This window comes from Epinephelus fuscoguttatus, linkage group LG4, assembly GCF_011397635.1.
Source record: "Epinephelus fuscoguttatus linkage group LG4, E.fuscoguttatus.final_Chr_v1".
Taxonomy (NCBI): Eukaryota; Metazoa; Chordata; class Actinopteri; order Perciformes; family Serranidae; genus Epinephelus; species Epinephelus fuscoguttatus.
The window spans coordinates 37,789,155-37,805,661 of record NC_064755.1 but is presented as its reverse complement, the minus strand read 5'-3'; the positions used below and the strand labels follow the sequence as shown (position 1 = coordinate 37,805,661).

At 39.8% G+C, this 16,507-nt stretch overlaps 1 protein-coding gene across 1 annotated transcript in view; it reads left to right on the top strand.

The window, feature by feature from the left end:
- kcnq1.2 (potassium voltage-gated channel, KQT-like subfamily, member 1.2) overlaps positions 1-16,507 on the top strand; it is a 278,796-nt gene that overhangs the window by 26,073 nt on the left and 236,216 nt on the right. Inside the window, exons 4-6 of the mRNA XM_049574355.1 lie at positions 13,074-13,200; positions 13,385-13,463; positions 13,555-13,651. Of these exons, the coding sequence (XP_049430312.1) occupies positions 13,074-13,200; positions 13,385-13,463; positions 13,555-13,651 (303 nt within the window). The remainder of the gene's footprint in view (positions 1-13,073; positions 13,201-13,384; positions 13,464-13,554; positions 13,652-16,507) is intronic.

Here is a 16,507-nt window from a genome sequence, read left to right as displayed (position 1 = left end):
ACATAGGTGTACTTTAACCATATAGGCCTGAACGGCGCATAGTGCGTCCAGATTCACACCTGTTCTTCTCTATGGATTTTTTCCACAACCGTGCGTCATAGTGAGAAGCCACGCATATCACGTGAAACAGCGGAACCGTAGCTTTCCAGCAAGTCCACTGGACTACTTGTTGGTAGTCCAGTGTTTTCACAGCAAAAAAAAAAAAGTTACACTAAAATTATGTATAACAAAGGTTTCATACAGCTCTGCACACACATTACTGTTGGATGGATTACTCACGAATGGAGGCTCGCACAGAAATGCTACGCATATCACATGAAAGCGCAGGACCACAGCTTTCCAGTGATACCACACACATCATTGTGCTGTCATCACATCACGCTATAAATCCAGATCAATTGTCTACAAAATAAAAACCTGACGAATTTCTTCACAATCCATTATACAGATCTTGTTATCAGTCACTTCATATAGTGAGGAATATCGTATCTTACCACGTCTTAGGCTTGTGTTTGTTTCTCCCTGTCTATCCACATTTGTAGTCCGGCTTTCAAGATGCAAATATCTCCATATTGTCCAGTTGACACTCCATCAAACTTTGTATGACAAGACCAGCCACTTCACCTTTGCGCACCCAGACAACTGAGGCCTAATTATGCATGCTGACAGGGCCGTAGTCACCATATACATTGACTAAAACGTATATTCGGCTCAACCCTGGTAGGTAGTGTGTGTAACTGAACTATGGTAAACGTCCCTCCATCTCACCAGTGCCTAGATATCACTCCACTCTAACGACTCCATCGACCACCGTTGCAGCAGGAGTTTCAACGACCGTCGTTGACACAACATTGGAGCATTAACAAACCCATGACATCATTGGCCTTGTGAAGACCTCCTCAGAGGTTAACTACCTGGGTTTCCACACCAGTTTGTCAGGCTAGTTCCAGCCTAGTTAGACAAGCATGAACTGATGAAGCCTCTTGGATAAGAGGTGAAACGTCTTCTAAGACAAAACTAAGTCCAGTTGCGTTCGATTCAGTTGCCTTGAGATAACTATGACCTGGATAAATGAGAATATCCACAGGCATGAACTTGAATAGGCTTTAAGGAACAATAAATGTAAGTGTCTGGAACCTGTATGCACCCTGACTGGTTTCAGCTTCTCAAATGTGACAGTTTGGTGCCTTTTTCTATTTTGTTTCCCTGTAAATTGTTTAATAAAGTTGGGTTTTGGACTGCTGTGGGCACAAAACAAACATGTTTAAGATGTCACATTGGACTCTGGGAACCTCTCATTTCCTCTGTTGTCTAAAATAAACAATTATGACAGATTAAATGGAAAGTTAAAACAACCATTGCAGCCTTCATAATGGCACATATATATCTGTTGATGATGGTGTTCCCACTACTATAGTGACAGAAAGGATTCAGTGATGCTTCCTTAACACCTAAGACCTCAATTTTCTTGTGTAACAAGCCTTTTTTCCCTAATTAAGTAAATAAATAAATATATATTTGTAGAGAGACTGAACTGAAGAGTGACAGATGGGTGTCTGAAGCTGTCACAGCTGCATTGCAGTACCCTCCTACAGCCACATGATGGAGATAGAAGATCTTGCCTGGGACGGATTCGCCATTTTACACCTCAGCCCAAAGATATTACAAAGCTCAAAAAGACTTATCACTTAAAGTTATTAGAAATACCACCACACAACGCCTGCCAGCTTATGTTGCATTCATCCACAAGCCCTTCACAGTAAGAAGCGTAGTGTACATTATTAGCATGGGAATAGGGAGCCACTGTTTTTAACCTACTGTGATGACACTAGTTATGCCGAATCATTTGGCTCCACACAGACTGTACTCGCTGATACTTGCTGGTAAATTGACTTTCTTTGTGGCTTATTAGGCCATTAAGGCTGCTAAGTGATGCAATAAATCCAGGGCTTACAACAGGTTCGAGAAAATTATGGCTACTGTTTGGAAACTCTACAAAGAGCTCGCATCATCTGTCTCTTGCCAGCACATCGTGAATATAAATACACACACGTAGCTCCTGCATACTCACGCACAGTTTACACAAAGGCTGCACACACATACACAGATGCAGATGCACACGCTCACAAAAAACACACACATGTACCACCTCCTGAGTCCCGAGGGCAAACAGAGGACAGAGTGGACACTGTGTTCTGTAAACTTTTGGCCAGTGTCCTTTGAAGACCTACTATCACGGTTATTCATTTATTTTTACCCAAGAAGAGCCAAATACTCTCTATCATTATCTCTAACTCTCTTCCTCTCCTTTTCTCTGTCTCTCTCCTCCCTCCACCCACCTTCCACTGTTATTCTGCTGCTTCGTTACTCAAGAGACCAGCAGTAATCAGCCCCATAAAGAAAGAGAGTGAAATTAATTCCTGCACACAATTAATCTTTTCTTTTGAAATCGTCAAACCCTGTTTATTTGCACACCTGGATCTGTGTATGTGTGTGTTTGTAATGCATGGTTTTGGTTCAATATTAATTGTGAGATAAGATAATCCCTTATCTGTATCTGCGTGTGTTTGAGGGGGTGGAGCCCTGTGAATGGTGTCATGGTGGCGTATAGTGGTGGTAGTAGCTAAACTTAGAAAGTTCAGGGTCAGCTGACATCAGTGAATCAGACGCTGCTTGTTTTGGATGGCAGAGGGGACATTAGTCCTTGAGGATATTTGGCCTTCAGGGCAGCTGCCAAAGTAAAGCTGGCCAAGCTGAGCAGGAGGCACAGAAGCATTCACACAGGACACACACGCATGTCACATGGATCTCTTCTTTATCTTCTCTTCTGCTCAGGTCTTTTTATTTTAATCTATATTTTAAAGTTTTGATATATATTACACAACCAGGGGCTCATATAAGGACACTGCAAGGCCCGTAGAGAGAGCAGACAGCCCATCAGCGTGTTGGCCAGAGAACAGGCTCTTGAAGGAGTCATGTAAAATTAAAAATGTTGGGCCAACTGCTATTTATGCAAACCAATCTCCATCATGGTTTCTTTTTTCTGTTTATTTTGTAAAAGAGTCAGTAGCAATCAATTCTACAGTAAAATTATTTATTTTATTTACTACTTTATACCTATTTTTGTTTACTTTACATAAACTTTAAAACTACAAATAAACTATAAAAAATATTTAATTTAATGAATTATTTCTTAATTTATTTGGTATTAATGTGATACACAGATTTGCACTGATGATTGCTGGGTAATATGTATGTTCAGCTTCACAATTTATTAGTTACACTAACATTTTGCTCCCTCTGTTGAAAGACTCAGGTGATATTTTCCAATGCATCTGCATCTAAAACAGTTGGATGTGCGAGCATTTACCTTAAAACAAAAGACAGTCTGATCTGGGACCTTGGATGGTACGATGTTCGGCCCTAATTATCTGGAAATGTTAGAGGTTTACAGATCTAATCTTGAGCATGCAAAGCTGCTTGCAGACTAATTGGGGTTGCCTTGGTAATTTCAAACATATATGATATTTAGGATGATAACGGTTATGATTACATCAGTATGGAGCAGCTGACGGTGTTGCTAGCACACTACTGTTGACAGATCTTTAAAACTGACAGTTAAAATCTTACCTCCAGTTGTCACTGAAACATAGACAACCAGTGTTCACCGCGTCTCCCCAACCATTTTTTCACCCAGACTTCTTAAACCGTCTGAAGCCTGGGCAAATTGGCTTGATTTCTTAAAAAAAAAAAAAAACATTGGAAGAGGCAATGAGCAATGAAAGAGGACATGACCCAAAAAATCAGCAAGAAATTAGTAACAAGAGAAAATTAAAAACAAGAAAATTAGTAAGAAAAAAAAGTTAAAAACAAACAAACAAGGAAATGACCTGGTAAAAGTGCCTGAAAATTATAATAATTCGTAACATGATTTCAAAATGTAATCATAATTATAGCTGCTGTGCAGCGATGGGTCGGGTCCAGGCATTTTTAGGCAATTCTGAGCAACAAGCAGAAGAATTGGAAGACATTTAGCAACACAATCTGCCTTTTGCATCAGCTGAGGCTTGAACTCACAACCGCTGAGACTAAGAATCAATTTCTATCTCACTGAGCTAATTAGTCAGTGACAATTCATGTGTAGCTTCACAAATTGACTAAGCCAGGCGTGCAGGTTTAGCAGCCGTCCATGCATGGAAAAGCAGATTTCAAAAAATTTAGTTATCGAAACAAAAATCTGAAAATACACATATTGCATCTAGACAGCATGGAGATGTTGGTAATTTGTTTGTAACAATGATTGATTTGCTCCATAAGTGAAAAACTGATGTTTAAAATTGCCATTTTTGCATTGACTCCAATTGTTCACATTAGAGCAAAATTCAAAATGCTGTCAAAAATTCAGTTTTTGAGATAAAATTCTGAAATTTGCCACACATCATCTACCATGACTCTAGAATTTTGTCTTTTTTTCATGAACATTGAAGATTTATTTAGCAAGAATTTGCATGTATATGTTTACAGTACCGTTTACAGTCAAACATTTTGATGCACTGTAGGCTCAATTTTCGATAAATCAAAAATCTGAGAAACGTAGTTTTTGTAGGACAGTCTGAAGATGCTCTGTAGCAAGTTTGGTGTCAATTGAGCAAAAATTGTGGGAGGAGATAGGTTTAAGAAGTTTTACAGTTTTTGAAAAAAAAACAGAGTGATGAACTTCATAATTTGCAATAGGTTTAAATGTACAAAAGTTTCTTCAGTATTGGGGCTACAGTTTGATGAAAGTTGTGAAGTTGTAGCACGTATGGTTGATTTGTTATGAATTTGCACCATCAGGACTATTGGCTTGAGTTTACAGCTGAGGATATCTGGCATGAGACTGGACCTTTGTGCAAAGTTTGGTGAGTTTTCACCCATTGGAAGTATGATTTCCTCGGAAGAAGAAAGAAGAATACCTCTTGCACTCCACCCCAATTTTGTAGCAAAAACGCCTAAAATGACACACCCAAATTAAAATGACTGTACCTTCTGAACCGCTCAGACTACATGCATGCATGAGGTCTTGCCAGAAAGAAAACTCCCTGAAGTTTCTTGTGAAAGTGTCAGAAACACTCTAGGTGATACAGAGACAGAGTAATGGGCCTCTGAAGTCAGTAAAAAATTGAAGATTTTGCCTAAAATGAAATAAAAATGTGTTTCAGGATGAATAACTGTCTGTGGCTTCATCTGAGCAGGCAAATGACACTGTTGGGCTGTAGGCACACTATCAATGAACATGTGTGTCAAATTTGAAGAAGACTGCTCAAAGTATGACCATTCTACAGTGTTTTTTCCATGAAAAGATTCAGGTGGAGCTCCAAATGACAAGTCGGTCACTCGGCTTCAAAACAGTACTATCAGTGATCAAACAACACTCAGCCAGCTTCAAACATTGTACCTTATTGAAATCAGGTGTGATTATGATAGCTGATGTTGTTTATGACACAGAAACACCATAAAATATCACCAAATAAAGCCATATGAAACATGAAAGTTATGATCCCACTTTCTAGACGGTATATCTCAGCCAAAAATAGTGGTAGTGGTGAGACTATTACCTTTTATAAAACAGCTACGTGCCTGCTAACAGCTCCACATAAGATCACGAGTAATCCTTTAACTTTTCCCGTCAAAAAACGGCATGACATGACTTGTCACCACTCATCGCGATTTTTGACTTTGTGTGTTTAGGCTGCTCTGGTGCGAAATCCATAATAAATAAAAGAAAAACAATGTTATTTTTGAAAAGTCAAGAGCTTCTTGAATCCGGCAATACCAAACATCACATGGTTTGATGACATAGTGCGCCTGGGAGATACCATTTAACAGAGAGGGGGGGACGTCGGAGTTAGAGGGGTTAAAAAATAATTTTCCACGTATATTTCCTTCTTCTTTTTTTTTTTTTTTTTTTTTTTTTTTGTTTGTTTGCAGTTTGTTGGACATTTCTTACTAAGTTGCTCACTGCCTTTTTTACATGCTTTTGAAAAAAAAAATAGCACTGCTTTGCATCTGAAAGCAGCACAAGAAAGGTGACGTCACTCCAGGTTTCAAAAAAGGGTTAAGAAGTAAGCCTTCTGCTATACTACAGCAAGTTGTCGCACTATGTCAGTCTGTTTTGTTTACATCTGCCTCCCCATGAGATCAGTTTGGCGGTACTTTCATGCCCCCTTTGTACAGTGATCTTAATAATATCCTGTAGTGTGTGATGTGCAATTATTTCGAATCTTGTAGTGTGTGAATGTTTGAGATCAGACAGAATGTCTGAAATTTCTCCTTATGTGCATGATACAACACAGTTTCAAAATTGGTCAGAAGTTTTGAAAATTTTGTCCATAAAAACTTGCGAACCCTGATTTTAAAACTCCTGTAGTCTGAGACTGGCTTTAGTTACAGGGTCCTAACAGCTGCAACTGTCTCCAAACTGAAAGGAAGTGGTTGATGAGTGTTGATTACTGAGATGTAAACATTTTGTCATGTGAGTTCATCACTGATTGATACAAATTATATGAAACCTTAAAACTTTAAATCTGCAATAGTCAAAAACTCACCTCTGAGAGAGCAGGTGCGTTTTAAATGGGGCTGACATTCATTCATTCATTCATCTTCTAACCGCTTCATCCTCTTGAGGGTCGCGGGGGGGCTGGAGCCTATCCCAGCTGACATCGGGCAAGAGGCAGGGTACACCCTGGACAGGTCGCCAGACTATCACAGGGTTGACACATAGAGACAGACAACCATTCACGCTCACATTCACACCTACGGACAATTTAGAGTCACCAATTAACCTGCATGTCTTTGGACTGTGGGAGGAAGCCGGAGTGCCCGGAGAGAACCCACGCTGACACGGGGAGAACATGCAAACTCCGCACAGAAGGGCTCCCACGCCTGGGATCGAACCGGCAACCCTCTTGCTGTAAGGCGAGAGTGCTAACCACCACACCACCGTGCCGCCGGGGCTGACATTATTACCAGGAATTCAACATTAATAACAAAGGCATTAGTTTGTCTTACGCACCATCCATAAGTTTCAGATGCTTTGTAAAGCCTAGGAGAGTCTGGATGTAATAAGAGACTGTCTGTACGAACGTGCACCTCTGTTGTCGTGGGGCGCACGGATGAAGCAATCTAATCACATTTTCATTTGATACCGTAATTCCCAAGCAGCTCTGTGAATGAGCTTCATCCTCGTCTGGCTTGATGAGATTAACAGGCGGCTGCTTTCAGTAAACACGTAGTTGCCAGTTTCTGATACACATACAAAAAACTCCCCAACATCTGGGTGACCCATTTTATGGAATTATGATGACTAATCCTTTCAAATTCCCCAAAATCATGCGTTCCTTTGACTTTCAAATGTCACCCAGATGTCATAATTACTAAACTCGATGAATTGGATTCTGTGGCCATTTTGTATCAGTGCTGATGTTTCGGTCTGACTGTGTGGCAAGTTTAGTGAATGCTAATTAATGTGTTTTATTTTCTAGAAAACATATCCACAATGACACTGACTATAACATCCTTTATCCTGATGCAGCTATCAGAGGTTCTCATCTTGTTTGTCAGTAATTAACTCAACTTTGCCCAGAATGCAAATAACTGTTTAATCACATGTGCATATAACCTCATCTTTTAGCAAAATGAACATCCTGCCTGCGGCCATAAACCTGTACAACTCCTCCCTCAGAGTGTCAGCCGCTCTGAGTCGGTAGACTGACATCTGGACTTTATTCACCTTCTTAATTTATTATTTATTATTATCTGTTGGGTGCAATTTTTCTGTGCAATATTTTTCAGCATACGACTTTATCATGCACATAACTGTACATATTTCTTATATTTACTTTATTCTATTCTTGTTTATTCTATTGATGTATATTGTAGTTAAATTTCACACTCACAACCTCAGCACAGTGCTAATATATATTTTATTTTTTAATAATTTTTATTATTACTATTACTATTACTAGTGTTTAATACTGTAACATAATGCATATTACTATTTTTTATTTTATTTTATTCTATATTATTTTATTGCTTTATATTAACATACTTTTATTTCATGCTCTTATTTTATTATATTTTATTTTATTTTATTCAATTAAATTTTGTTTTATTTTATTTTATGGCTTTACATTGACATACGTTTAATTCATGCTCTTATTTTATTTTATTTTAATTTATTTCATTTTATTTTATTTTATTTTTTCTTATTTTATTGCTTTATATTTACATAATTTTATTTCATGCTCTTATTTTATTCTATCCTAATTTATTTTATTTTATTCAATTTTATTTTATTGCTTTACATTGAAATACTTTTAATTCATGCTCTTATTTTATTTTAATTTATTTCATTTTATTTTATTTTTTATTTTATTTCATTGCTTTATATTTACATAATTTTATTTTGTGCTCTTATTTTATTCTATTCTAATCTATTTTATTTTATTCAATTTTATTTTATTGCTTTATATTTACGCACTTTAATTTCATGCTCTTATTTTATTTTGACTTATTTTATTTTGTTTTGTTTTATTTTATGGCTGTACATTGACATACTTTTAATTCATGCTCTTATTTTATTCTATTCTAATTTATTTTATTTTATTCAATTTTATTTATTTTATTTTATTTTATTTTATTTTATTGCTTCGTATTTACACACTTTTATTTCATGCTCTTATTTTATTTTGATTTATTTTATGGCTTTACATTGACATACGTTTAATTCATGCTCTTATTCTATCTTCTTATAATTCTCTATACTTTACATTGGAGCAACTTTAATGAATCACTTTATTTCTGATTCTGATAAAGTCCAAACTGTCCATGGATCATACAGTGTCATATCGACACAGTAGCAGGGACTTAGTCTGAAACATAGTCTGTTACTCTCCTACACAAACAATAAGGCCACGGCTGGCTGGTCAAGCTCAACAGAAATGGATGTTATAGGTATCTCGCTTCCAGACCTCTGAATGCCTGCCTCCGATTAGTTCAGCGATTCAAATCTGAATGAATAAAGTGAAACCAAATGGTAATTCAGTCTGATTATCAGGCTATGTTATAGAGATTCACTGAACCATTTCTGCCCGTTTCTGTCTTCGATTCTGCCTCTTTATCTTCTTCTCCCTTTGTCTTTAACTCAGTGACAGAAAATGAGCAATTCATGGGGATGAATACTGGGTATACGGATCCCAGGCCAGACGACTCAAGCGAGAAGCTGTAAACATGGTTAATTAATGAAAATAGGCAAACTGAAAATGTAGAGAACAGCAAAAGGGATCTGTCCATCTGCCTGCCCCATCACTGTTATAACCCGATGAAGGCCTTAGCTTAGTGTTCAATAAAACAAAGTGTTCTGTAGTATAGTAGTACACTTTTGCCAGCCAAAATAGTGTCTGGTTTGAGTGACGGGTCATTGTTTTGGGGCTCTGTGGTGCTGTGTTATTGCAGCAGGGCTCATGGTATTAAGTTTCATACGAGGGGTGGTCAGGGAGCAGCCAGTTCAAGCAATCAGCCAGATGACCACCCACATGGCCTTAGGTCTTAACAGACAGTATGGTGGCTAAATATTATGCATACACGGTGGCCAGGAAATCGATCTCTGCTGGATGGGCTTAATTAATTCACAGGGGCACACAGGTATGCACATGATAGAAAAATAAATGCACAATGGCACATATTGGAACACAATTCAAAGGGACGGTTCACCCCTAAAACCAAAAAATACACATTTGTCCTCTTACCTGTTGTCCTACTTATCAGCCTAGATTACTTTGGTGTGGGTTGCAGAGTGATATCAGCCGTAGAGATGTCTGCCTTCTCTCCAATATAATGGAACTACAGTAAATGGCCCTTGGCTTGTGGTGCTCAAAGTGCCAAAAGAATTTATTCAACAGCAATGTCTCTTTCCAGAAAAAATGACCTGGTTACTCAAGATAATCCACAGACCTTAGACCAAACAGTTCAGGGACTCCCTCAGTGGAACTGTCCACTGGGGAGCTCCCCCAAAAACTACATGAGCTGGAGGACTTTTTTCTGTTTACGTTCATTTTCGGCAATAGAAGTGTTGAAGTGATGCACTATAAACTGTCCGGCAGTTGATTTAGCGCTGTCACAAAATGGCGTTGTATTTCCAATGATGCACATATGCTCATTAAAGCCTGGACTTCACTGTTGGTCCAGTTATTCTTCTTTACTTCCAGTTTTTGATTTTATTACAAGTTGTTGATTGTGTTTTTGTGTTGTGTGCAATTCTGACTTATGTCACTCATGTTTCCTTTTGTTCTGAGAGAGTATTAGTTATGGGCAAAGCAGTTCTTTAGATGTTACTGAATCACTAGAATCAGTTCATTAAAAAGAGTCCTTCAAATGATTCGTTCACCGAACTGTGTATTACGTAGTCCGACTCACTGAACTGATACATGGCTGAGCTGCTGTGTCTGCCCTGCACTGGAGAGTCTCATTACTGGCCAGCCTAACATTTTAAGTTTGTTTATCTAGAAACTAAGTCTGTTAAAACAATGGGGAGGTGTGTGACTGTGTTAATGTGGCTTGACTCCTGGCTACATTAGCCACTAGCTTGGAGAAAACAGTCCCTATGAAAGTGTATCGCTGAGAAGAAAGGATTTGAATTACTCAGGGATCAGGGTGATGACGGTCACCAAGTGATTCGTTCACTGAGTGATTCGTTCACCGAGTGATTCGTCAGGCGGTAGGCAGTCCCTCCCTGCACCCTGGCTGCCTCACGACTCGTGAGTGATTCATCGTTTGCACTGACCGAATTGGCAGTTCTACTCTCGGCCTGTGTGCTCGCTGCTGAGCTCAACTGAACTGAGAAATGAACGAATCAGTTTCGGAAGTGATTCAGTTCTGTACATTCACTCAACAGATTTGTTCTTTTGAACGATTAATTCGCGAACGACAGAACACTAGAGAGTACCTACTCTGAAATCGGAGCTAAAAAAGTCCATCAAAATGATGTTCTAAAAACTACGATTGTTCCTATTTCTTACGGTACACAATAAAACGGGGGGTTCTAAGAACTATGAAGTTCCTCCGATCCGAAAACGCCTCTTATTGTGAGCGGTATTTTCTTCCTACCGAACTACAACCCTCAACTGTATCACTGTGCAGGAGGACGTTAGCATCTACTGCTAGCTCACCTAGCACCACTGAGCTAGCTAACGTTACAGCTCAGCTGAGGAGGCCATCAGTGTTTACATCTTGCGCCATCACAAGCACAAGCCTTTTATCCATGTGGTGATATGGTTGGCGGGTAGCCTGGAAATCCAGACCCAAATCTAGAAAAATTTAGGGTCTGGCTATGAGTAATGAAAATGGCCCAACTCGAGGGACGGCACCAAGCATGCATTTGAAAATATCACTGCATGCAATTGGATAACACTACAACCAATCAGAACAATACTTAGCGCTTAGCTAGCAGCGGAGCTAACTGGTAGATTAGACTCTCGCTGTATCCGGTCGGCAAAACAGCAAAAACGTCCTTCTTGCAAAGGAAAGACTCGAGCGCCGTCTTCTGTTCCTCTTTTAGAGAAAAAGCCAAGTCTAACTCGTTCATTGTAGCGGCCAAAGCCGTTTCAAACAGCTGGTGTTCATCCGTAGCCATCTTGCAATGTTTACTGACGGATTCCGGACTTCGTCGTCGCAGCGTTGTCGTCATCTGTTTAGCTCGCCTCTGGCCCGCCTATATCAGATACGCCGATGTGATTGGTGCAGCTCGGCTCCAACAGCATGGGTAATGAGCATCATTACTGATTGTCAGAGTGACTCGCTGAGCAAATTCAAATTGTGCTCTCGCGAGAACTCTGGATTTCCAGGATAGTTGGCGGGTGTAGTTGGGTAGAGAGAAAATAGTTCCTACATGAAACTGCTGTCAACAAGGTCTGGGGATTATCTTGAACCTTTTTTGTGTTTTGAGCACCACAAGCTATGTGCCATCGAGTTCTATTATATTGGGCAGAATTCAGACACTTTCACGACTTATACTTCCAAAGCTCAGCAGGTCACACCAAAACAATGTAGATAGATAAACAGCACCACAGGTGAGAGGAAAAATATGTATCTTTGACTTTGGAGTGAACTGTCGCTTTAAAGGCACCAACCTCATCTGATTTATAATCCAGCCCTCATTTATTACTCTTCTTTATTTGAAGTATTTTTACATGTTTAGACAAGACATAAACACCTTAGAGAACACTGTATGGGTGCACACCAGTTGAGTATCCATGAGTCAATGTGTTAAATATTCTTTTATTGTCCAGACATTCACTGTGAAGCTGTATCCATGTCTTCTGAAATAAAGACAGTCCAGTTCTCCCATTTTCGGAGGAATATTGGTCCTCTGGATCTCAGGGAAAAGTCATCTTTACCATTATAAAGATCTCCCTGATTATATTTATCCATAGATTTGTACCAGTTCTTCGAAATCACTTTCTTGCTGGCAATAAACAGTATTTCACACAGATACCAATCTTTTTGATTCACCACATCTTCCCTTATTGCACTGAAATACAGGACCTTGAAATCAATATATCATGTTTCATGATGAATATAAACCGCTTCTTCAAATGCTGCAGAAAGGTTTACATCTATATGAAGTTCTCAGTATCCAAGTTTATGTTTGTTAGGCTGCAGTGTGATAACATTTCATCCTGTGGCTTCAATCACTTAGCCATTGACCCTGTCTCAATATGAGCTGTCATCAGCCGTGTTATCAACCCCCATCTTTCCTGCCGGGTGACTGGGTGGTCTTAGTCCTGCCAGACCACCACAGTGTCTCTCTTTCTGTCTCACACACCTGTCATTACCTACTCGTATCATATCGTAAATCTTGGTGATTGATTATAATGGCTTGATTAATGCTTTTAGATTAGTCCTAATGCAATGCTTTTAGAAATGATACCTTATCTACTTCCACATCCACTTGATATGTGTGTGCTTCATAGTTATTGTTGCTGTACCCATGGATTAATGTAACCCTTGTTCTGTGTTTGCATTGTGCTCCACAGGAGATTGTGCTGGTGCTGTTCTTTGGCACAGAGTATGTGGTCCGGCTGTGGTCGGCAGGCTGTCGCAGCAAATATGCGGGCATCAAAGGACGCCTCCGCTTTATCAGGAAGCCCATATCAATCATAGGTGCACCTGGCATTTTCCTTTGCTCCCTTTTAATACAGCGGATGTCATGTATTGTTCTTGTAGATCAACAACTTAGATCATTCAAGCGTTGTAAGGCTTTACTTTAGTACAATGTTTCCTTACTCAAGTGATAATGTTATCTTAACTGTTTCTTTTTCACTGTCTCTCTATCTCTTTCCGACAGATTTGATAGTGGTCATTGCCTCAATCATTGTGCTCGGTGTAGGCTCCAATGGCCAAGTGTTTGCCACGTCTGCTATCAGGTAGAGTGACTATTTTCTGCTGCATTTTATTGACTCGTACATGTAGCTGGTGAGACATCAGAAGATAATGGGGTGTTTTTGTGTGTTACAGGGGCATCCGTTTCCTCCAAATCCTGCGCATGCTACATGTGGATCGACAGGGAGGAACGTGGAGGCTCCTGGGATCTGTAGTCTTTATTCACCGACAGGTAAGTTGAAAGTATTCAGGCCAATTCTGAAACAAACTAGAGGTGCAAAACAAGCCATTACTCTTGTTGCATCAGTTATGTCAACTAAATCATTTTAAAGGCTGTTAGTTTATGATTGTTAGTTTTTACTCGCACACTATAAGACTTTGCAAAGACTCAGGATCTTGCAGGGTCACAATTTGCAAGACTACAAGTAGATTGCTTTTGAGTTAGTTATTTCACATCCCGCTCCTGATGGAAAATGTTATGCTGAACTACCTTTAAGAAATATGACATATTAACAATTCATTAAGTGTCCCCAAAAACACAAAACTCTAGAAACACAAGATAAAAGGTGTCACATGTTGCATGCTGCACAGTGGTTCAGTGGCCAGCATTGTTGCCTCACAGCAAGAGGGTTCTATGGATGGGGGAGCCCTTCTGTGTGGAGTTTGCATGTTCACCCCATGTTTTCCATGTACTCCAGCTTCCTCCCGCAGTCCAGAGACGTGCAGGTGACTCTAAATTGTCCGTAGGTGTGAATGTGAGTGTGAATGGTTGTCTGTCTCTATGTGTCAGCCCTGTGATAGTCTGGTGACCTGTCCAGGGTGTACCCTGCCTCTCGCCCAGTGTCAGCTGGGATAGGCTCCAGCCCCCCTGTGACCGCTAACAGGATAAGCGGTTATGGACAATGAATGAATGAATGAATGAATGAATGAATGAACTTGCTACCTGCAAACCATTTCAAACATTCCAGTTTCTCACTAACATAAATGCTGCTTTGTAAATCAGGTACATGCTGAATTTAACACAGACTCTTGTTCCACAACTCCAACAGTTTCTCCTCCTTTTCCACAAGTTCAAGTTCTTGAGCCTCCTTGGAATCCCCTCCATGAGCGTAGCTATTGGTTGTCAACAATGTTTGCATTATTGAACTTTACTTTTTGCATGAGCCAAGTCATCAAGACTGACTTAAGACAGCTCAGACTAAGTTTTATGACCATCCTATGCCCAACAATTGAGATCATGGGAGTGCGCACCCTGCTTGTAAGGTCCAGAGGACTGAAATGTAGCTTCATTAAAAACCACTGCTGTGGAAGTGCAAGTCAGTCTGCGGGCAATCCTTCTTTCCATGTTATCCACTTTCTGCTGTGCCAACACACCTGATGACAGAAGCTGATTATCCTGGTGTGCTTCAATACAAAAGTGCACAACAGTTGACATGGAAAATTTATATGAGACAATGAAAATGCTTGAAAAGTTGTTTGGTGTGAGGCCGACATTAGATGCAATATCATCTATAGGGTGAGTTCACAGACTCATTAGAAATACATGCACACATGTGCACAAATAATCAGCAACAGACCTGGCTTTATAAGGAGAAGAACTCCTCAAGGTTGCCTTTATGTTTTTTTTTTTCACCCTACCCTGGTGCACTTCTTTTTGTAATTTTATTAGGCGGATACACAATGAAATCAGAGGATGCAATGTTCTTTTCTTAATCCCTGAAGTAGACCGTGTTCTTTGGTCACAGTCAAAGCTGACGCTCATGTCTCTTTGATGCATAAGAAGAAGAACTGATCAGTGAGGATTGCGTGCAAAGTTCAAGAAAATAAACGGAAGACGAGTCCAAGATGAGCCTAACGTGATTTGTTGCCATCTCCCTGTTGTCAGATGACCACTTTATCAAATGATGTGCTCTGTTTAGTGGAAATATATTGCCTTTAGCAGTGTCAATAAGTTGGTGGAAAGGAATAGACTTAACACGGTAGGAGGAGTGCTCAGAACAGTACTTGAGTACGGTAGTGGTTTCTGTATTTTACCAACCGACAAGACAGATATGGTTACACATTATATCTCTGGTTTTATTAGTCTTTTCACGTTAACTTTTGCATTCATGTACTTGACCAGTTGATGAGCTTATTCACAATATGGGGCTGTCCCTGTAAAAGACTAATACTCAGCCCATAAGCAATCGATGGAAAAGCAAATTGACTGTGTTCAGAGAGCTATGGTCCTGTTTCACGTGGGCTTAAAAGGCCTTTCTCCCTGCCATGACAGAATCATGAAAACATCAAATGTAAAAATGTACAACTGGTCATGTGTAACGTTGCACCTAACCTGACTGCTTTGGTTTAGGGTGGATTGGAAGTCAATGACCTGTGCCGCAAGCCTGACTGATTGTAGACCCTTAGAGTAGTCGGCTATAACAACCACCACACCCAGTTTATCCTTCCTGCTATGCTGAAGGTGGTGGGTGACTTAGCTGGCACAAGGCTGGTCTCAACAGTGCAAACACTATTAGTCCTTAAGTAAGGCCTGAGAGCACTCATTAATGTCAAGAAGATGTCAAGTCTAGCTCGTGCAAAAACACACTCGCCGCTCAAGCATAATGAAGCCACAAGCTACTCTCTTCACCACACACGGACATGGGTAAGACCCAGACAGCACAGTTATACAGTGATATACCCACCTGACACCGTCTACTATACAGAAGGAGATGGTTGGTGTCACTCAGCAGCAGCTTACAGCACGTCACTCACAAGTCATGTGAAACGTACGTGTGCACTGTCACCAGCCTGGCTCCATAACATTCTTTCATAACAACATTTTCATAGTATTGACTTTGGTCGACTCAAAGGAATACATCACCCACAAAATGCCCATTTGTATGTCAGTCACTCATCCCGTGTTATGTTGAATTCATTAGGAGGATGTTTATCTTGCATGCCTTTGCGGTGAACGTTTCCAAAACTAAAGAAAATTCTGGATGAATTGAAGTAAAAGCGGGCCACTTTAATCAAACTCAAAACAATATCAAACACAACTGTTGCAGTATAACCAGGTCTCATTTATCCAGTCGCTTGCTCAGTGCTT